The following is a 23,448-nucleotide window of genomic DNA, read 5'->3' on the forward strand; positions in this document are numbered from 1 at the left end:
ACTTGTTAAATCCACTTCAATCAGTGTGGATGAAGGGGAGGAGACAAGTTAAATACGAATTTTTAAGTTGTGACAATTGAGAAATGGATTGTGTATGTGTGCCATTACAGGTGAATAGGCAAGACAAAAGATTTTGTTTCCTTTGACCGGGGTATGGTGGTAGGTGCCAGGCGCGCTTGTTTGAGTCTGTCAAGAACTGCAACGTTAGGAACGTGTTCCTAATGTTTGGTATACTCGTTGTATGTCAATGTTGCAAGCCAAAAGGTGGCAGTTTGTTTTTCAGTCACCCAAAATTGACAAGAAACACAGGTCATCATTGTGAAGGATGCTGTGGTTTCACCACAGCAACTATTTATTAGCAAAATTATGGAAATTAGTTCACTAACGTCCCCATCCAATGGAAACCGAGGGGTGGGGGCAGATATGTAACCTGAAACCATTACGAATCATATCGTCTTCGTCATCATAACAGTGCACTCCCACCCATCCACCTCCCTTTGTCTAACTTTGCACTTTATATCTATGATCCTGTCTGCTACAATGCTGTAGTTGTCATCCTCTTTTCAAAGTTTCTTTAAAATGATTTGGTGTAGGAATGTTACCGCCTGCAACATCACCTCAACGATGTGACGTCAAATTACATTTTAAGTTGCCTTTTTGGTCACTTTTCCAAAAACCAGACAGAGGATGACAAGTAAAAGTAAGAGTCCCTTTGTACTTACAGTACAAGTCAAAAGTTGATACTTACTAATTCAAGGGTTTATTTTTACTATTTTCTACACTGTAGAATAATAGTGAAGAAATAACACATGGAATCATGTCGTAACGAAAAAAGTTAGATTATTCAAAGCAGCCACCCTTTGCCTTGACAGCTTTGCACACTCTTGGCATTCTCTCATCCAGCTTCTTGAGGTAGTCACCTGGAATGCATTTTAATTAACAGGTGTGCCTTGTTCGAAGTAGATTTGTGGAATTTCTTTCCTTAACGCGTTGGAGCCAATCAGTTGTGTTGTGACCACAGTTGGTATACAGAAGACAGTCCGACCAAGTCCATATTATGGCAAGAATTGCTCAAATAAGCAAAGAGAAACGACAGTTCAATATTTTACGGCGTACATGGTCAGTTAATGCAGAAAATTAAGAACTTTGAATGTTTCTTCAAGCGCAGTCGCAAAAACCATCAAGCGCTGTGATGAAACTGGCTCTCATGAGGACCGCAACAGGAAAGGAAGACTCAGTTACCAGCCTCAGAAATTGCAGCCCAAATAAATGCTTCAGAGTTCAAGTAACAGACATCAACTGTTCTACTACTACTAAAAATGACACCAATAAGAAGAGACTTGCTTGGTCCAAAAACATGAGCAATGGACATTAGACCGATGGAGTTCAATTTTGAGATTTTTGCTTTCCAACCACCGTGTTGGTCTTTGTGAGATGCAGAGTTGGTGAACAGATGATCTCTGCATGCGTGGTTCCTACCATGAAGCATCGAGGTGGTGGTGTGATAGGACTTTGCTGGTGAAACTGTCGTGATTTATCATTCAGGGGACACAACCATCATGGCTATCACAGCAATACACAATCCCATCTGGTTTGCACTTAATGGTATTATAATTTGTTTTTCAACAGGACAATGACCCAACACACCTACAGGCTGTGTAAGGGATTTTTAACCAAGGCGAGTGATGTATCAGATGATCTGGCCTCCACAATCACCTGACCTCAACCCAAATGAGATGGTTTGGGATGAGTTGGACCGCAGAGGGAATGAAAGCAGCCAACAAGTGCCCAGGATGTAGGAACTCCTTCATGACTGTTGGAAAAGCATGCCAGGTGAACCAAGTTGAAAGAATGCCAAGAGTGTGCAAAGCTGTCAAGGCAAAGGGTAGCTACTTCAAAGAAACAAACATTTTAAATAGATTGATTCACATTTAGTTACTACATGATTCCATATCTGTTATTTTATTGTTTTGATGTCTTCACTATTATGCTACAATGTAGAATATAGTAAAAATAAAACCCCTTGAATGAGTAGGTGTCAAAACTTCTCACTGATTCTGTATGTCCACACACATTCATGCACACTAAGTCACACAGCTGCACGCACTCACACAAGCAAACAGTGATGCAGCAAAGGCACTCACACACAGTCATGCGCACAGACACACAGTGCTCACAGTGTCAGTGTGAATTGGTCTATCAAGAGCAAGTTGGTCTTAAAAATTGGTCTATTTCATTATTTCCATGGACACTAATTCTCAGAAGCCATCAGTCACAGAAACAAAATATTGAGATGTTTTTTTTTGAGGGGGGGGGGTTATTCAATTATAACATCTACCATCTAGCCCAAAAAACAAAACACTGGAACTAAGGCATGCAAAGGCGCAAGTACCTAAACAGAAAAATGTGTCCATTCCTTTCCTAGAAGAAACAAATGCAAAGTCCCCCCTCCATCCTTTAAATAACTTGACCGGTTAAAACAAAATCTTAAAAACAGTGAAAATCTCCAGCCATAGTGACAGTTGTACAAATATTTTACACAAACATTTTTCTACATGGCATTTTAAAAACGGAGTTTGAAGTTAAGAGGTTAAAAGTGAAGTTCTCTACAAAGTGTCCATGATCCAACCCCCTCCAGCCACAGACATCCCAAAGAAAATGGTCACTGAACACACGCTGGCCACCACACTGCCTGTATAGAAAGAGGGTAAAACAATGTTTAGAAAACATCGCTGCTATACTAGGTACCATGCCATAATGCCTATGCAATCGTTTCAGACCTACACAATGGCATCAGGCTAGGGGGGCTGATTTGGAATTGAGCATCTGTCCAGGCCAGACTCTAGACAGTCTTAATACAACCCCTTTATTATTACAACATGTAATTGCCTTTCAAGATCATTGAGTCTCTAACATGTTATAAGATATAATGTTCAGACTACCCTAGAAGAGGCCACAGTCCTTCAGGTTGTTCTTGATGATGACATCGGTGACTGCGTCGAAGACAAACTGCACATTCTTGGTGTCGGTGGCGCAAGTGAAGTGGGTGTAGATCTCCTTGGTGTCCTTCCTCTTGTTCAGGTCCTCAAACTGACACTGGATGTAGGCTGCTGCCTCCTCGTACGTGTTGGAGCCTTGGAAAGTTGGAGCAAGGACAAAGGGAGACAGAGAGATACCCATAAATTTGTTGTCTTTTACCGTCACCATTGTGAGTTCCTGAGATGTTAAAGGCCCTATGCAGCCATTATATCAATTTCAAATCATTTCTGGGTAACAATGAAGTACCTTACTGTAATAGATTTCCATAAAAATAAAATGGGCAAAAATAGCTTGTTAGCTAAATATTTCTCAAGCAAGAATTTTGCTCAGACTGTCTGGGAGTGGCCTGAGTGGAGAGAACTGGAAACTAGCCGCTATTGGTCTATTAAACAATTAAGCACATGGTGATGTCACCATGGAAAGCTGTAACCTCTGCCCATGCAAACCTGCTGATTAGAAGGTCCTGTGTAGAATGTACACTGCTCAAAAAAATAAAGGGAACACTAAAATAACATATCCTAGATCTGAATGAATGAAATATTCTTATTAAATACATTTTTTCTTTACATAGTTGAATGTGCTGACAACAAAAATTACGCAAAAATTATCAATGGAAATCAAATTTATCAACCCATGGAGGTCTGGATTTGGAGTCACACTCAAAATTAAAGTGGAAAACCACACTTCAGGTTGATCCAACTTTGATGTAATGTCCTTAAAACAAGTCAAAATGAGACTCGGTAGTGTGTGTGTGGCCTCCACGTGCCTATATGGCCTCCCTACAATGCCCGAGCATGCTCCTGGACAGTCTGTGGTGCAACGTGGAGTTGGTGGATGGAGCGAGACATGATGTGCTCAATTGGATTCAGGTCTGGGAAACGGGCGGTCCATAGCATCAATGCCTTCCTCTTGCAGGAACTGCTGACACACTCCAGCCACATGAGGTCTAGCATTGTCTTGCATTAGGAGGAACCCAGGGCCAACCGCACCAGCACATGGTCTCACAAGGGGTCTGAGGAGCTCATCTCGGTACCTAATGGCAGTCAGGCGACCTCTGGCGAGCACATGGAGGGCTGTGCGGCCCCCCAAAGAAATGCCACCCCACACCATGACTGACCCACCGCCAAACCGGTCATGCTGGAGGATGTTGCAGGCAGCAGAACGTTCTCCATGGCGTCTCCAGACTGTCACGTCTGTCACATGTGCTCAGCGTGAACCTGCTTTCATCTGTTAAGAGCACAGGGCGCCAGTGGCGAATTTGCCAATCTTGGTGTTCTCTGGCAAATGCCAAACGGTGTTGGGCTGTAATGGAGGCGCTGGCAGTGCTCTGGCAGTGCTCTTCCTTGCAAAGGTGGAGGTAGCGGTCCTGCTGCTGGGTTGTTGCCCTCCTCCACGTCTCCTGATGTACTGGCCTGTCTCCTGGTAGCGCCTCCATGGTCTGGACACTACGCGGACAGACACGGCAAACCTTCTTGCCACAGCTCGCATTGATGTGGCATCCTGGATGAACTGCACTGCCTGTGCCACTTGTGTGGGTTGTAGACTCCGTCTCATGCTACCACTAGAGTGAAAGCACCGCCAGCATTCAAAAGTGAACAAAACATCAGCCAGGAAGCATAGGAACTGAGAAGTGGTCTGTGGTCCCCACCTGTAGAACCACTCCTTTATTGGGGGGTGTCTTGCTAATTGCCTATAATTTCCACCTGTTGTCTATTCCATTTGCACAACAGCATGCGAAATGTATTGTCAATCAGTATTGCTTCCTAAGTGGACAGTTTAATTTCACAGAAGTGTGATTGACTTGGAGTTACATTGTGTTGTTTAAGCGTTCCCTTTATTTTTTTGAGCAGTGTATTTTCAACCAGCAACTATCAGGAAATAACACTGAACAAATGTTTTTACACTTTTGAAATGTTAGTTTCATCAGCTGTTTTACAGTATGATATAAAAACACTGGAAAACAGAATTGACAGCAGGTGTGGTGAGATCTGATAATCTTCACAACATGACTCCAATTAAGATGACCTGGAACTCGCTGTGCGTTCAACCTGAGCAAGGCTTAGCACCGTTCACTAAAATCTGGGATTGAAGATGATTTGTAGAGTAGCTGATAATGATATATCACTGTCTCTTACCTGCGTACTCCGGGTAACAGATAGTGAGCGGACTCTTTTGGATCTTCTCCTCAAACAGATCCTTCTTGTTGAGGAAGAGGATGATGGAGGTGTCTGTGAACCACTTGTTGTTGCAGATGGAGTCAAATAGCTTCATGCTCTCATGCATCCGGTTCTGAGGGACAGAAAGACAACCGCACAATGCTCTAATTACCCACAAACATGTGTATCACACCATGCAAGTTTGTTCTTTGAAATAAAAATGTTTTTTTAAAAGGCATATAAAACAGATATTTCACAACTGTTGCTATGGTTCTGATGATGTCTTCCTGACGCAATAGGGTCAGAAAATGTGAAACTCGATTTGTGGATAAATGAACACTTTTTTCATATGAGAAAGAATGAAAGATGACTGAGGGATTGCAGTAAATGAGATGAGAAAGATGACCGAAGCGTGAGTGAGAGTGTATAAGGATTACAGAGGGAGAGTGTGGGAGAGCAATATCAATGACTGATGTGCAAGGGATGAGTCTCACCATCTCCTCATCCTCGGCCAGCACAAGGTCGTAGTCACTGAGCGCCACACAGAAGATGATGGCGGTGACTCCCTCAAAGCAGTGTATCCACTTCTTCCTCTCGGACCTCTGACCCCCCACGTCAAACATTCTGGGGAGAAAATACACATACGGACTTGTTAGTATACATGAGCAAACACGCACACAAAACTTTCAAAAAGTATTTTCAAACATCTCCACATTAAACGTTTTGCATTCTCTCACAAACCATCACACTCCTCATGAACACTACAGCTGGCAAACTTTAGCCCTGAACTGAACCCTCTGTAGACTAGAGGGTGTCATCAGCTGGCTTAAGGCGTCTGCATGCTTCCCAGCCAAAACAGTTCGGAAGAGTTTGTGCAAATATAACATTTGACGTTTGTTAGTTTTGGAAGTCAGTAAGGTTTTTAGGGGGTTGTTCGAGAACAGATTTTAGTTTTTGTTTTTTTGAAGCTAGTTGAAGTCGGGAGCCGAAATCTACGCCCCTTTATCTGATTGGTCAACTGTAGGGATTCTTCAGTAAGGTCTTATTTGTCATTCAACGAGACGACTCGTTTTCATGGACATTTCCTCCATTGAGAAATACTACACCAAACATCTTAGATGTAAAATTGCACGACAAAGATCTCCTTGGCAAAAAGTTAAAAATTAATGACAGATTTCAGAGTACTTAGATTCATTCTGACTTTGAGGAAGTGTATACTGGCTACAGTGTCTCAAAATGGACAAAGTACTATTGTTGTTTTGTTCTAGTTTTTCCAAGCGAAGGTCTTTTAAGGGAGTATGCGAGCACATTCGTTCGGTTCGCTTTGCCACCGGCCGAATTGAAGCATGCCGACACCTTTTGGCCTGTTGAGAAACCCCCTTATGGCGTATCTCCATACAGGATTTACCTCAGTGTTTTACCCACAAGGCTTGAGACTTTCCTGTTTCCATCTACGTGGGCCGGCACACGTGCCTCACTGGACCATGGCAATGACATACCTGTTCTCACATGGGGCCAAAGCCAGGCCACTGGTCTTTCACATAATGGCTAACTGAACTTTAACACCTTCTCACAAAGTAGAGGTTTAGATTATGCAGAGGTTTTGATGCTGCTCTTCACAAGTCTTTACTGTCACAATTTTCCTTGTATAACACAAGGGTGTATACACTAGTGTAACATTGGTGTTTGTCAAAAAGGAGCACTAGTGGGTACAGCTGTTAAATTAGGTAGTTTCAGACACTATTAAGATGCACCCTTAGAGTGGGTACACTGGGGACTGTCTCACTTGAAGTGGAGGTCTTTGAAGGTGAAATGAGTCTCCACGATGCCGGTGGTCTTCACCCTGGTCCTCAGCACGTCTTGCTGGGTGGGCACGTACGCTCCATGGGCTATCCTGTCCAGGTCATTCAGATAACTGGGAGAGAATGATGGATAGGGAGGTCAGTGTCCGCAGTTTGTTGAATGTCGCAGTTGTATGGAGGAGGTTAATGTACTTTCTGAAGCAGGACTATGTGTGTGTGTGTGTTACTCACTAGGCAGCGGAGTCATTGAGCTGGTACTCTCGTGAGCGGCCGAAGCAGGCCTGGACCCCACCGTCCTTCCAGAGGCGCTGGATGACTCCGGCCAGCTCACCGGTCATGAAGCCCTCCTCTGCCGATCCCGCCAGCACAAACAGCTGACGAGCATCATCCTGGTAAGGGACATGAAACAACTAACGGTTAGGAGGCAGAAGCAGTAAGGTAGGGTTTATTCAGACATTCTCCCTTTTGTTTTAAACCTAAGATTCCACACAGACCTTCTGGTAACCTGGGTGGGTGAAGTTGAGCTATATTGTTTACTTCCACCCATTAACTTCTTCCATCTATGAAATAGCACAAATTTGTATCTTTTTGAGGTCAGGGCTAGAGGTTGAGCTGGGAATTACTTTTCTTCACCTCTCCATTAAAAACTACCATCAACCCTCCCCATGCCTCTTATAGCCAGACCCTATCCCCTGCCATTTGACCCCATAGACTAACCATCACCACTCCTGAACTCCCCAGCACAGATCTAGGATCAGCTTGCCCTCACAAAACCTAATCTTAACTATAAGGAATAAAAAAACATATATTTTTAAAAAGCACAAAACTGCTCTTGAATCATTATGTAGATCTCCCAGTGTCCTACTCCACTCACCGCTCTGGCTGCTTCAGCGAAGTCGATCTTGAGGCGCCCCATGGCTCTGATGATGGCGATGATCGACTGGATGGTGTTGCTGTACACCACTGCCTTGTACTGCTTACACTCCTCCTCTGAATAGCCCGCCTCATGGATGATCCTGGGAGGGGAGGGAGAGAGCGAGGGAAAGTAGCAAGACGTGGCAGAGTAGGACAACAGGAGAAAGAAAGCATGAATAAACAACTAGGCCTATTGCTTGTTATTCAAATGTGTTTTGAAACGACATTGATACATGTAAAGTGAACATTTCTATTTAGATAACGAGAAACTTACTTCATCTGTTTGACAATGGTACTCTTCCCTGACTCCCCAGCACCTGAGAGACCAGGACAGAGGGAAAGAGAAGGAAGGAGGCCAATTAACGAGTGATAGACTTAACATTCTCCATTCATTCATGGCTGTTTTGACTTGAGCTATTGGGCTAGATCCTAACTTGAGATCCACACATGTAAGCCTAACTCACGCTTTGCACAAGGCCCTATGAGACTAACCTGTCCAGGGACTGAGTAGCTCATAGGTATTCAGCGTTGGGAAACGAAGTTTCTGATCTGCCCTAAAGGGAGTTCATCAGGCTCTAGTTTAATAGGATTAATTAACTGCACCTTCCTACCAATGAGCTTATAGCTCTGGCATGCTGAAGACTTAGCATCCCACATTATACTCTGACTAACTGGTTGTGTACACCATCCACAGCGTCACATCCACTTTGGCAACGACTGATATGAGTAGCAATGTCACGATAATTTTAAAAAGTGTTTTACGGGGGGGGGGGGGATCACGTGACCCTTGAACGAGATGGCCGCATGAACTAAGAGCTCCGCACAAGTAGTTTCCAATTCCTAATCTTACCTCCACCCCAAGTTCACACTCATTTAGCTTTAGCAAGAAAAAGTCATGGCGGCTACAAAAGGCGACACTACAGGTGACATTTTTACCCGGACTCGAGTATTAGCGACGGAAAAAGCCTCCAAGAAGAAGCTAGCTTCAGAAAAAACTAGCGCCATTAGCCAGGAGCAAGAGAACCCGCTCCGCCACGAGGCACAACGAATGCCAACCTCGCACTCTGTCGAAGATATCCTTTCTGAGATGAGATCCCAACGTACAGAACTAAACACTAAATTAGATGCCATTAATTCTCAGCTCAGTGCGATAGGGGGCAAGGTGACAATCCTGGAAAACGCTTTGCCTGACATCAACAACAAAATAACCATAAACGCGGGGCGCCTGGACGAGGCAGAGGGGCGAATCCTATCCATGGAAAACTTATTGACAGATGCCATGGAAACAATAGCATATGCTAAAAAGAAAATCGAGCATCTGGAAGAGAAAACAGAGGACCTGGAAAACAGGGGGCGAAGGAATAATTGTGTTCTATTCAATCTGGGCGAAAAAGAAGAGGGAAACATGCCACTGATCCGCTACCTGCAAGACAAACTTCCCGAGTGGCTCCACCTGCCCACCGACAGGCCCATAGAACTCGAGAGAGCTCACCGAGCACTGAGGCCCCCTCCAGCAGCCGGACAACCACCGCGCCCAATCACCATACGTTTCCTGAGATTCACCGACAAGGAACGAGTCCTACAGGCGGCGAAAAACAACACCATCACAGTGGGAAACACCAAACTCGCTTTACACCAGGACCTGTCAGCTGGAATACGCCGAAAGCGCCGAGAATTTGACGAAGTGAAGAAATACTCCATTGACCGAGGCATCTTCAGGGGATTCAAATACCCAAACGAGCTCAGGATTCTTCACCAAGGAGCCTTGCGACACTTCAAAACTCCCGAAGAGGCAAAACGTTTTTTGAAAGACAATCCTGGCCAATGAGAAACAGACCAATGACTAAATGCGATTAATGCCATTACTAAAGGAGGTAAGACGACATATAGCCGATATCCAGAGATCCACCCCCTAAATGTCATTATAGCCGTCCAATTTATATTTATTGTCCTTTAACTGAGAGGGGTGGGCTGTATAGCCTAACCTAGGCCTACTAATGTTTCAGCCTACTTTTATTTCCCTGTTTTTTGTTGTTGTTGCTATTATTACCTGGGGTTCCCCATGTCCCTTGGGGAGGTATATGTAGGCTGGGCTATTGATTTTTATTTTTCTCCCCTCTTTTACTGTGGTCTGGACGAGGGCAACTGTGTTATTTACTCAATGCGGGGTGGAGAGGATGAGGCATTTATTTGGTGGGGAGAGGGGGACGTTGTGCGTTGCTAACTGTTCCCGGTTTTTGTTTTATTCGGAACACAGAATTGAGACAGAGCGGGGGGGTAATAGATCCAACGGGATGTGTCGAGTTGTTTGGGAACTCGGCTGGGGTGTTCAGAGATTATTATTTTATGTACACCATTTATTTTCCTTTTATGTGAACGCAGCTGTAATTACTATCCACTTTTACCCAGCGATGACTTGCACTAAAGTTCGATTGCTGCTCGATGACGATGACTAGTACCTTAAATCTATTGACAACTGCCATGGTCTAGGACATGCAATAAAACGAAAAAAGATACTATGTGCTCTAAAAAAGGAAAAAGCAGACATTGCGCTATTACAAGAGACACACCTCTGTGATGCTGAACATGCCAAACTCCGCAGAGCTTGGGTGGGACAGGTATTTCTCATCTTTCAAATCAAACAGTAGAGGCACAGCCATACTTATCCATAAAAATGTTCCATTCATAATTGACAAAAACATATCTGATCCGGAGGGGAGATTTATTTTGATAACTGGGTCACTATATGGTCAACCAATTACTATATTAAACATATACGCCCCTAACACAGATACTCCTGCCTTCATGTCAAAAATCATAACCCTGTTCAATGAGCATTGTGTCTCCTTTGGCGTGGTGGCTGGAGATTTTAATTGTACCCTTAACCCAACCCTAGACAAATCATCTCAAGTCCCCACCACAAATCCTAGATCTGCAAAGATGTTGAAGTCTCTTACTAAAGAGATGGGACTGATAGATATCTGGAGAGAGAATAATAGCTCATCTATGGACTATACATACTACTCTAATGTCCATAACACCTACTCCCGTATAGATTACATTTTTATCCCAAAGAGTTTCATAAATTCAGCCACATGTACAATCGGACCCATAGCACTTTCAGATCACACCTTTGTCCACCTCCGCTTTGACCTCTGCAAAAACATCCCGAGGTCAAAGAGCTGGAAATTCAACACCTCCATGCTATTAAATGACGAGTTCCATACATTGGTAACTACATGGATAGACAACTACACACAAGACAATAAAGATTCTCCTGTTTCTCCGGCCACAATGTGGGACGCTGCTAAAGCCACACTAAGAGGTCATCTAATTGCATATGCTTCCTCTAAGAAAAAAGCAATGGAAGCACACAGGCTAGATCTTGAGAGGGAGCTGGAATGCTGTGAAAAAAATACATAAACAATCCCTAGACAGCACTTCCTGGAGTCATCTTAAAGCAGCCAAAGCCAAACTGAATTTGGACTACACTCGGGAGATAAAAAAAAAAGTTTTCTTTACTAAACAGAAATACCATGAGTATAGCAATAGGCCCAGTAGATTGCTTGCTTACCAATTAAAAAAGGAGCAGTCAGAGCGTACAATCATGGCTATCCGAACAGCAGAGGACGAGGTCACATATGACCCAAAAAAGATCAATTTAACTTTATGATTTTTACTGCAAACTATATACCTCTGAGAGAAAACACACGGAGGCAGAGCTCCACTCTTTCCTAGAGGGAATCTCGCTACCTAAACTATCAGAGACCGACCAGGAAGATCTCAACTCCCCCTTCACTCCTGAGGAGATCCTGGAGGCAATTACCTCCATGCCACCTAATAAGTCCCCAGGCCCAGATGGATTCCCCAGAGAGTTCTACAAAGCTTTTTGGCCCCAGCTCAGCCCTATCTTCATGCCAATGCTGGAGGATTTTTGCAAAAACGGAGTTCTCCCAGACTCAATGCACACAGCTCGCATTACAGTGTTGCTAAAAAAGGACAAGGACCCCCTATCCTGCTCGTCCTTCCGGCCCATAAGCTTGTTGGATTTCGACTATAAAATAATTACCAAATTGCTCGCCAAAAGACTAAACACTCTTCTTCCCAAAATAATAAAAGCGGACCAAACTGGATTTATTAGAGACAGATACTCTTCTGATAACATTCGCCGTCTTTTTGATATTATTGATCAAGTAAACGCACAAAAGACCCCTGTCCTGCTGGCTTCACTGGATGCTGAGAAGGCGTTTGACAGGATGGAGTGGAGCTTTCTGTTTTCAGTCTTAGAAAAGTTCAATATGGGCCCAAATTTTATTAAATGGATCAAATCACTATACTCTCATCCAAATGCCATGGTGACTACTAATGGACTGAACTCTGACAGATTCCCTCTGGAACGGGGCACAAGACAAGGGTGCTCGCTGTCCCCGCTGCTCTACTTGTTGGGGGCGGAGCCTCTGGCAGAGCTGATAAGGAGCAATCCAAGTATTATGGGTGTTTCTGCAGGCGGACTGCAGCACAAGATTTCGCTTTACGCGGATGATGTCTTGCTCTACATATCCAACCCTGAGAAATCCCTCCCTCTCATTTTAGACACAATTTCTCAGTATGGCAAGTTTTCAGGTTCTAAGATCAATTTTAACAAATCCACTGTCTGCCCTCTCAATATTACACTCACCAGCTCTATGAAGACACTTTGTCCTTTCCAATGGAAAACACAGGGGTTTCAATACCTCGGGATCTTCATAACACCAGATCTGAATAGCCTTTTTAAGGAAAATTATCTTCCACTCCTGGATCGAATCAAGAACGATCTCCAAACCTGGATCTCCCTCCCAATTAGCTTAGTAGGAAGAATTAATGTAATCCGTATGAACGTCCTCCCTAGACTAAACTACTTATTTCAGATGCTCCCATGCTATCTCCCAGTTTCCTTCTTCAAAACAACTAACCAAAGCATCACCAAATTTATATGGGGCAATAAAAAAACCTAGGATCAAGTTTTCCACTTTATCAAAACCTGAATCTAAAGGGGGTCTTGCCCTTCCCTCCCTTCAACTGTACTACTGGTCTGCCCAAATCCGCAACATGCTAACATGGATCACAAACAGACAAGAGTCAACGTGGATTCAGATAGAAGCCCAATCCTGTGGTTCATTGCCCTTAAGCTCAATTATATTCATTAATAACTTTAGTGAAGTGGGCAACATAGCCAAAACCTTTGCGATTTACAGCACCCTACTAGCGTGGAGGGACTGTAAGAAATACCTGGGCATTTCCTCCCAAATATGTTCTCACTCGCCTATAGTAGGCAACCCAGACTTGCCAAAAGCCCTGAGGGATGCCAACTTTAATCTTTGGCATACTCTAGGAATCAGGACCTTTTCAGACCCATTTCATCAGAAAACCACTACACTGAAATCCTTTCAAGAGCTCTGCAGTGAATTCAATGTGCCAAGATCCCATTTTTTCAAATTAGACATGTCATTTCCTCATTTACCTCCAAGAGGAGGTTTAGAACTCAGTTGAAACCCTTCTTGTCACAGCACAATCCATTAAAGGCAAAATATCTTACATCTATAGACTCCTTTCTGAGAAAGGAAGCTCCTCCTTTACTCCTTTGAAAATAATCTGGGAAAAGGACCTTGGTCTGACTATCAGTGATGAATTATGGGCGGAGGTTTGCGACAGGGTATACTGCTCCTCTACCAGTGTAAAAATGAAAGAATCTAATTACAAATTTTATTATACTCCTTTGAGACTCCATAGAATGAAAACAGATATGTCTCCTAACTGTAAAAGATGTACCTCTGAAAGTGGAACCTATATGCATGTATTTTGGAGCTGTAGGGAGATTGCCAGATTCTGGCAATCTGTACATACTGCTGCACAGAAAATACTAGAGGTACAGTTTGATATGACCCCGTGTATCTATCTTCTTAATGCCCAGCAGGACTTTGTTCTTGATCCTGACAGAGAAAATTTGCTTATGACTATTACATACTTTGCTAAGAAATGTATTCTTCTATTGTGGGCCTCAAATACCCCTCCTACATTTAAAATGTGGATTGACCAGATTGTTGACTTTCTTCCTCTTGAAAAGCTCACTTATGACCTCCACAAGAGACAGCCCAAGTTTGATAGACTCTGGTCTCCACTATTCAACTATATTTCAAACTGGACAGAGTGAACGGGGTGACTAGGGAAATGTGCAGATACATGTTGTGTAAGGTGCTGTAAAACCTAAAAACGAATTATTGTCTCGTCGTCTCAGCGAAGGCTAGAAATAGCTGATAAGAACCTTGATAGTGCTGCTGCAAGGGTTATGTTTTTTTTTATTTATTTTATTTTATTTTTTTTATTTAGTTTTTGAGTACGTGTGCGTAGGTGTGTGTGTGCGTATGTATGTACGTACGTATGTGTGTATGTATGTATATATATATATATATGTACCAAGGAAAATATATAGATTAAGAAAAATAAATGCTTTTATTTGACTTTATCATTCATTTTAATTGTATTTTTATTTTTTCAAAAGTATTATTGTTTTTTTTTTTTGTTTTTTTTTAAAGCCTGTCACATATGTGAATGTGGAATGTGTTCTGTTGGTTGATTGAAAAACAAGAAAACTTAATAAAACTTTAAATTGAAAAAAAAAAAAAAGTGTTTTACAACGACACCAGGCCAAGTATCATGATACTGAGTATTATCGCAATACCTCAGTGAGGAGAGAAAATAAAGCGCACTTCCACTCAATACTACACATTGAACTGAACTTCACAACGTTCAGTGTATAATAGAATACGGCATAGAGAGGCAGATTTGCTAATATTTGCAAAGGCCTACCTGTGATTTGGCTGGAGGAATGAGAGGAAGGAATATACATCAGTGGAGGCTGCTTAAGGGAGGACGGGTCATAATAAATGGCTGGAATGGCAAACACATCGAAACCATGTTTGACACTATTCCACTCCGGCCATTACCGCGAGCGCGTACTCCCCAATTGAGGTGCCACAAACCTCCTGTGATATACACGTATAAATGATCTGCATGTCATTGTGTCAGTAAGGAGAAAACACTGCATGAAACTGTCACTCTTCAGATAACAGACACACACACCGTCTCCCTCACTCTCATACACACCTGTCGCTCACAAACACACATTGCTCCCTTTTTAAATATTACGCACCAGAAAGAAATTGATATATAGTTTAGGCCTATATGAACAACCTTTTGAAGCACTACTCATGGGTAGCAGAACATTTCTCTTTTCCTGTGCCAAATCAAAATGTGCCTAAACTTATTGTCAAGTTAATAGGTTGTTAGCTAGCTAGTTAACATAGCTGAACGTTTGTTATCAAAACCATCTGTGACCCGGGATTAATTTAAAACGGCCCGCAACATGGTTTGTGAATTTCTATAAAATGAGCAGAAAGCAAGCACCGTTTAGGCTAGAGACAAGCAGTTGTCTTTGCTGTAAAGTTACAAGCATACCTGTGGCGAAGCTCTGCTCCATTTTCCCTCTTAACACTCAGAGGCTGCTTGACAGTGAATTTGCAAAGTCTACTCAGACTGATCTGTGCTGAGGGATGCATTTTCATCCTGGGGCTTGAAAGAGTAGCGCAAAGTATGTATGACTACCGACAGAACACCGCCAAAGCATTGGAGCTGAACAAATGGACAAGACTAGGGTATTTCAGACAGGCTACACATTGCTAGCGGTAAAGTCTCGTAGAAAAATAACTTAAAATACACAACTATTGTATTCCTGATCTCTGCTTAGAAGTTATAGCTGACTACCCTGTCGGATCCTTCTTATACATTAAGCCAAATATATACAGCTATGCAAATCTATAATTTGTAAGAGTGTGCAATATACAAACATGACATTGCTTTTATTTATAATTGATACATTAGCCTATGGTTTCAATACATCCTAATAGCCTACTCAATAAATGTTTTCTAAAGCAACATACAGCTGTAGTGATTGTGAGAGCGCTATGTAAATCTATAGATGAATTAAATTTGTAATCAAGTCCAGTGTCCATGCTGTAAATTGTTGTAATTACCAGCAGCATGCCACTGCTGGCTTGCTTCTGAAGCTAAGCAGAGTTGGTCCTGGTCAGTTCCAGGATGGGAGACCAGATGCTGCTGGAAGTGGTTTGGAGGGCCAGTGGAGGCACTCTTTCCTCTGGTCTAAAAAAATATCCCAATGCCCCAGGGCAGTGATTGGGGACACTGGGGTGCAGTCTTTCGGATGGGACGTTAAACGGGTGTCCTGACTCTCTGAGGTCATTAAAGATCCAATGGCACTTATCGTAAGAGTTGGGGTGTTAACCCCGGTGTCCTGGCTAAATTCCAATCTGGCCCTCAAACCATCACAGTCACCTAATAATCCCCAGTTTACAATTGGCTCATTCATCCCCCTCTCCCCTGTAACTATTCCCCAGGTCGTTGCTGCAAATGAGAACGTGTTCTCAGTCAACTTACCTGGTAAAATAACGGATAAATAAATAATTACATCAGATGCAATGTTATTTCTATTGAATGATTGTGATTCATACGTAATTATTTCTCACCATTTAATTTTTCAGAGAGGAGCGTCCAAAACTAACCTCGGGTTTCCCAGGACACAGAAGTGAGCAAGTGTTCAGCACATTTTCAGAGTTGGAAGAGGCAGAAGGCCCTGACAAGTGCACAGGATAAACTGAGCCTGCCCCTCCACAAGCACATCACAGAATCCCGACTGCAGATGGAAAGAGTCCTGGAGCAGGAAAAGGCCATCACACAAGTCCACGGCAGCACTTAAGCCTCTCCAGCTTTTCACAGATGCCCTGTCAGGAGAGACATACGTGTGTGTCTTACCTGAAGCCGGTTCTCCATGTTGCTTAAGACGATGTTCTGAAATCAAATTAAGGCGAAGCCAAACTGACCCGAGAGATTAAGATGAGGGTCCTCAATTACTTGAATGACATATACACCGACCGACCCTGAAACAGATGAGCTGCTCATCATGGCTACCTTTCTGGATCCAAGGTTCATGACCACCGAGAAGCTGGTGGAGGTGAACTGCCTCCGAGACAGAAGCCTTCCTGGTAGGGAACACAGCTGTGGGAGACTTCGCTCTTGAAGAGGACAAGACAGAGAAAGAAGCTGCCACTGCTCCACAATCAGCAAATAAGTCGATTGTAGAGTCTTGGAAGCTTCTTACATTAGGCATCCCTGCCACAAGTTCACCCTCAGAGGGCATTTAGCACTGGGGGCAGTGTGGTCACAAACCACAGGGCAACTTTGAAGCCAGAAACTGTCAATAGGCTGGTGTTCCTGGGACAGAACTTGTAGTGAACTGTTACATGGTGAACTGAGAAACATACAGACTAGAGGTCGACCGATTATGATTTTTCAACGCTGATACCGATTATTGGAGGACCAATAAAGCCAATACCGATTAAATCGGCCGAATTGTTTTATTTTTTTTATTTTTGTATTTGTAATAATGACAATTACAACAATACTGAATTAACACTTATTTTAACTTAATATAATACATCAATTAAATCTATTTAGCCTCAAGTAAATAATGAAACATGTTCAATTTGGTTTAAATAATGCAAAAACAAAGCGTTGGAGAAGAAAGTAAAAGTGCAATATGTGCTATGTAAGAAAGCTAACGTTCCTTGCTCAGAACATGAGAACATATGAAAGCTGGTGGTTCCTTTTAACAGGAGTCTTCAATATTCCCAGTTAAGAAGTTTTAGGTTGTAGTTATTATAGGAATTATAGGACTATTTCCCTCTATACCATTTGTATTTAATTAACCGTTGACTATTGGATGTTCTTATAGTCACTTTAGTATTGCCAGTGTAACAGTATAGCTTCCATCCCTCTCCTCGCTCCTCCCTGGGCTCGAACCAGCAACACAACGACAACAGCCACCACATCGAAACAGCGTTACCCATGCAGAACAAGGGAAACAACCACCCCAAGGCTCAGAGAGAGTAGCGTGCGCCAACTAGCCAGCCATTTCACTTCGGTTACACCAGCCTCATCTCGGGAGTTGATAGGCTTGAAGTCATAAACAGCGCAATGCTTGACGTACAATGAAGAGCTGCTGGTTTGAATGAATGTTTACTCACCTGCTTCTGCCTACCACCGCTCAGTCAGATACTTGTATGCTCAGTCAGATTATATGCAACGCAGGACACGCTAGATAATATCTAGTAATATCATCAACCATGTGTAGTTAACTAGTGATTATGATTGATTGTTTTTTATAAGATACGTTTAATGCTAGCTAGCAACTTACCTTGGCTTACTGCATTTGCGTAACAGGCAGTCTCCTTGTGGAGTGCAACGAGAGAGAGGCAGGTCGTTATTGCATTGAACTAGTTAACTATAAGGCTGCAAGATTGGATCCCCCGAGCTGACAAGGTGAAAATCTGTCGTTCTGCCACTCAATTAAAAAAATATATATTGTTATTGTGCGGACAGTGGAAAATAGTGATTTGAATTTTACTGCATATCGTCCACCCCTAAGCCAAATGCAGGCAAAAATGTCAACAAAAAAATGGTTGGGTTTGACATTATGGGGTACTGTGTAGATGAGACTAATAGATTTTGAATTCAGGCTGTAACAACAAAAGCGTGGAATAAGCCAGTGTATGAATACTTTCTGAAGGCACGCAGGCCTATGGCACGTCAATGGAACTGTAGCCTACTGTTCAGAGGTGTTAAAGGGGAACTGAAATCTAGACCATTTCTTGCAGTAAAGTGATATACCAAAATGTAAGCGTAATCGTTATTCAGGAACACGAGTGAAGAAACGTGATTTCTTTCAGCATCTTGAGTGAATGTGCAGTTATGATAAACTTGCTTATAAAGATTGATACTATTTCAAACCACATAAAATATGCATCCAAGCTAAACTGAAATCTTAGCAGAAATATGTTGGGTTGTTTTCACAACCTTCTATTAACTTACAAACCGGTCAAACTGATGTAATTTGGAAATTTTGCATCGAAAATAGTTTAAAGTTCTTGCATTCTCTCCAAGGTCCCTAAACACCTTTGTGCCGCAAAAGTGCATAAGGCAGTGGTGCCAGAAGAACATATCAAGACCATTTCAAGGACAGCTTTTTTCCATCTACGTAACATTGCAAAAATCAGAAACTTTGTCCAAAAATGGTGCAGAAAAATTAATCCATGCTTTTGGTCACTTCTAGGTTAGACTACTGCAATGCTCTACTTTCCGGCTACCCGGATAAAGCACTAAATAAACTTCAGTTAGTGCTAGAATCCTGACTAGAACCCAAAAATTTGATCATATTACTCCAGTGCTAGCCTCTCTACACTGGCTTCCTGTCAAGGCAAGGGTTGATTTCAAGGTTTTACTGCTAACCTACAAAGCATTACATGGGCTTGCTCCTACCTATCTCTCTGATTTGGTCCTGCCGTACATACCTACACTACGGTCACAAGACGCAGGCCTCCTAATTGTCCCTAGAATTTCTAAGCAAACAGCTGGAGGCAGGGCTTTCTCCTATAGAGCTCCATTTTTATGGAACGGTCTGCCTACCCATGTCAGAGATGCAAAAACTTGGTCTCAACCTTTAAGTCTCTACTGAAGACTCATCTTTTCAGTGGGTCATATGATTGAGTGTAGTCTGGCCCAGGAGTGGGAAGGTGAACGGAAAGGCTCTGGAGCAACGAACCGCCCTTGCTGTCTCTGCCTGGCCGGTTCCCCTCTTTCCACTGGGATTCTCTGCCTCTAACCCTATTACAGGGGCTGAGTCACTGGCTTACTGGGGCTCTCTCATGCCGTCCCTGGAGGGGGTGCGTCACCTGAGTGGGTTGATTCACTGATGTGGTCATCCTGTCTGGGTTGCCCCCCCCCCCCCCCTGGGTTGTGCCGTGGCGGAGGTCTTTGTGGGCTATACTCAGCCTCGTCTCAGGATGGTAAGTTGGTGGTTGAAGATATCCCTCTAGTGGTGTGGGGGCTGTGCTTTGGCAAAGTGGGTGGGGTTATATGCTTCCTGTTTGGCCCTGTCCGGGGATGGGGCCACAGTGTCTCCTGACCCCTCCTGTCTCAGCCTCCAGTATTTATGCTGCAGTAGTTTGTGTGTCGGGGGACTAGGGTCAGTTTGTTATATCTGGAGTACTTCTCCTGTCCTATTCGGTGTCCTGTGTGAATCTAAGTGTGCGTTCTCTAATTCTCTCCTTCTTTCTTTCTCTCTCTCGGAGGACCTGAGCCCTAGGACCATGCCCCAGGACTACCTGACATGATGACTCCTTGCTGTCCACAGTCCACCTGGCCGTGCTGCTGCTCCAGTTTCAACTGTTCTGCCTTATTATTATTTGACCATGCTGGTCATTTATGAACATTTGAACATCTTGGCCATGTTCTGTTATAATCTCCACCCGGCACAGCCAGAAGAGGACTGGCCACCCCACAGCCTGGTTCCTCTCTAGGTTTCGGCCTTTCTAGGGAGTTTTTCCTAGCCACCGTGCTTCTACACCTGCATTGCTTGCTGTTTGGGTTTTTAGGCTGGGTTTCTGTACAGCACTGAGATATCAGCTGATGTACGAAGGGCTATATAAATAAATTTTATTTGATTTGATTTGCCATACTAAAATGTTTAAACAAAGAAGAGTGATGAAAAAAATCACAACATATAGCTTAAAAATTGATAAAATATGAATAATTTACATTACAGGCGCTGCAATGTGTTCCCTCATCTCAGCCATTTGCGTGAATGTTCCAAAATGCTATTATGGGAGAACACCATTCTAAAACACGCACCTGATGCGAGCGTTTTTAAATTTATGTGACAGGGATGGATATACAGCCTAATTGTAGAAACTTAGAGGGAATATCTAAAAATGTAACAAGGATTGTGCCTTACTGCCTTTGGATAGTAGAATAAATGCTGGTTTTAATGGCATATCAGGAAATCTTTGCTTGTTATCTATGGTCAGATTTTGGCTGTAGGCTATTAAAATCAAATCGTATGCGTCAACATGCAAGGAATACAACTGGTATAGACCTAACAGTGAAATGCTTACTTACAAGCCCTTAACCAACAATGCCATTAAAAAAAATACAGAAAATAAGCGATAAGAATAACAAATAATTAAAGAGCAGCAGTAAAATAACAATGTGGCTAAATACAAGGGGCACCGGTGTCTAAGTAATATGTACATGTGGGTAGAGTTAAAGTGACTATGCTTAGACAACAGAGTAGCAGCAACGTGGGGGGCAATGCAAATAGCCTGGGTAGCCATTTGATTAGAACCTCAGGTCTTATGGCTTGGGGGGGGGGTGGTTAGAAGCTGTTAAGAAGCCTCTTGGACCTAGACTTAGAGAAACAGTCTATGACTAGGGTGGCTGGAGTCATTGAACATTATTAGGGCCTTCCTCTGACACCGCCTGGTAGAGGTCCTGGATGGCAGGCAGCTTGACCCCAGTGATGTACTGGGCCGTACACACTGCCCTCTGTAGTGCCTTGCGGTCAGATGCCGAGAAGTTGCCATACTAGGCAGTGATGCAACCAGTCAGGATGCTCTCGATGGTGCAGCTGTAGAACTTTGAGGATCTGAGGACCCATGCCAAATACTTCCAGTCTCCTGAGGGAGAACAGGTTTAGTCGTGCCCTCTTCACAACTGTCTTGGTGTGCTTGAACCATGTTAGTTTGTTGGTGATGTGGACACCAAGGAACATGAAGCTCTCAACCTACACCACTACAGCACCGTCGATGTTAATGGGGGCGTGCTCGGTCCTCCTTTTCCTGTAGTCCACAATCTGCTTTGTCTTGATCACGTTGAGGGAGAGGTTTTTGTCCTTGAGCCACACAGTCAGGTCTCTGACCTCCTCCCTATAGGCGGTCTCATCGTTGTTTGTAAATCAGGCCTACCACTGTTGTGTCATCAGCAAACTTGATGTTGGAGTCGTGCTGTCATGAGTGAGCAGAGTACAGGAGGGGACTGAGCATGCACCCTTAGTGTGCTCAGTTCCCTCCTGTACTCCCTGTACACTTATGACTGCACGGCCAGGCACGACTCCAAAACCATCATAAGTTTTCCGATGACAACAGTGGTGCTTAGGATCAGGATCAGCATGGAGGATGCGTTGTTGCCTATCCTTACCACCTGGGGACGGCCCGTCAGGAAGTCCAGGATCCAGTTGCTGAGGGAGGTGTTTAGTCCCAGGGTCCTTAGCTTAGTGATGAGCTTAGAGGGCACTGGTGTTGAATGCTGAGCTGTAGTCAATGAATATCATTCTCACATAGGTGTTCCTTTTGTCCAGGTGGAAAATGGCAGTGTGGAGTGCAATAGAGATTGCATCATCTGTGGATCTGTTTGGGCGGTATGCAAATTTGAGTGGGTCTAGGGATTCTGGGATAATGGTGTTGATGTGCGCAGTGACCAGCCTTTCAAAAGCAATTCATAGCTACAGACGTGAGTGATACGGGTCAGTAGTCATTTAGGCAGGTTACCATCGTGTTCTTGGGCACAGGGACTATGGTGGTCTGCTTGAAACATGTTGGTATTGCAGACTCCGACAGGGAGAGGTTGAAAGTGTCAGCGTAGACACTTGTCAGTTCTTCAGCGCATGCTCGGAGTTAACGTCCTGGTAATCCATTAGGCCCTGCGGCCTAGTGAATGTTGGCCTGTTTAAACATCTTACTCACATCAGCTGTGGAGAGCGTGATCACAGTCTTCCGGAACAGCTGATGCGCTCATGCATGTGTCAGTGCTACTTGCCTCGAAGCGAGCATAGAAGTTATTTAGCTCGTCTGGTAGGCTCATGTCACTGGGCAGTTCTCGGCTGTGCTTCCCTTTGTAGTCTATAATAGTTAGGATGTTGAGTATATCCTTCCCATCCGACTTATTAAAATAAAATAAAAAGATGTCCAATTCGGGGTGAGTAGTCGCTGTTTTGATGTCCAGAAGCTCTTTTCGGTCAGAAAAGACAGTAGCAGCAACATCATCTCCACAAAGTTAAAAAACTAAAACTAGCTCTGGTTAAGAGCCAATAAAAACAGCAGCCATCCTCTCCGGCGCCAAGGTAAGATAGGCTATGTAAAACGTCCAGGTTTCAAACGATGATATGGCTGCCTAGGAATCGCAAATTTAAATATTTTGGTTATGGAAATGTATAATATCATTCCAATGTTGAGCAAATAGGCCTATTAGTATACACATTTTACTCTCCCAGTCTGTCTGCGGGCCCGCCGGCCCAGAGCTGAGGTTTCATGTGCATTTGCATAGTATGTAGGCTATGGATAGCTCCTATGATATTCTAGAGAATATGGTTGCATCTACCTGACCTGAACCAAAAGCACAATAAAATGTGCAAAGTATTTCTGCCTTGCGCTGCAACACTGCCTGGCTGGGGGCTGTGCGTGCACACATGATGCACAGAGAGTCAGATTTATTTTTTAAAAGCACTGCACACAGGCATAAAAGTTTAAATTTACTTGAAATGTAAGTCTACTGAAGTGAGACGTTGTCCTTGTGTTCCTTGGCCATTTTTTAAA

General features: G+C 43.4%; 1 protein-coding gene across 2 annotated transcripts in view; it reads right to left on the reverse strand.

Moving 5' to 3' along the window:
• Positions 1-310: 310 nt before the first annotated feature.
• Positions 311-23,448, reverse strand: part of LOC139406764 (guanine nucleotide-binding protein G(i) subunit alpha-1-like) — a 28,897-nt gene continuing 5,759 nt past the window's right edge. Inside the window, exons 2-10 of one of the 2 annotated variants that reach the window (XR_011634023.1) lie at positions 8,187-8,229; positions 7,872-8,013; positions 7,229-7,386; positions 6,982-7,110; positions 5,690-5,819; positions 5,175-5,328; positions 2,943-3,134; positions 2,021-2,692; positions 311-858 (exon numbers count right to left, since the gene is read on the reverse strand). Coding sequence is in view for 1 of the 2 variants with exons in the window: in XM_071149787.1 (XP_071005888.1) it covers positions 2,944-3,134; positions 5,175-5,328; positions 5,690-5,819; positions 6,982-7,110; positions 7,229-7,386; positions 7,872-8,013; positions 8,187-8,229 (947 nt within the window). In the remaining variant the exon portion in view is untranslated. Of the gene's footprint in view, positions 2,693-2,942; positions 3,135-5,174; positions 5,329-5,689; positions 5,820-6,981; positions 7,111-7,228; positions 7,387-7,871; positions 8,014-8,186; positions 8,230-23,448 lie in introns of both variants that reach the window. The other variant, XM_071149787.1, reaches the window with a different exon arrangement.

The sequence above is a fragment of the Oncorhynchus clarkii genome, chromosome 1 (assembly GCF_045791955.1).
Source record: "Oncorhynchus clarkii lewisi isolate Uvic-CL-2024 chromosome 1, UVic_Ocla_1.0, whole genome shotgun sequence".
Classification (NCBI taxonomy): domain Eukaryota; kingdom Metazoa; phylum Chordata; class Actinopteri; order Salmoniformes; family Salmonidae; genus Oncorhynchus; species Oncorhynchus clarkii.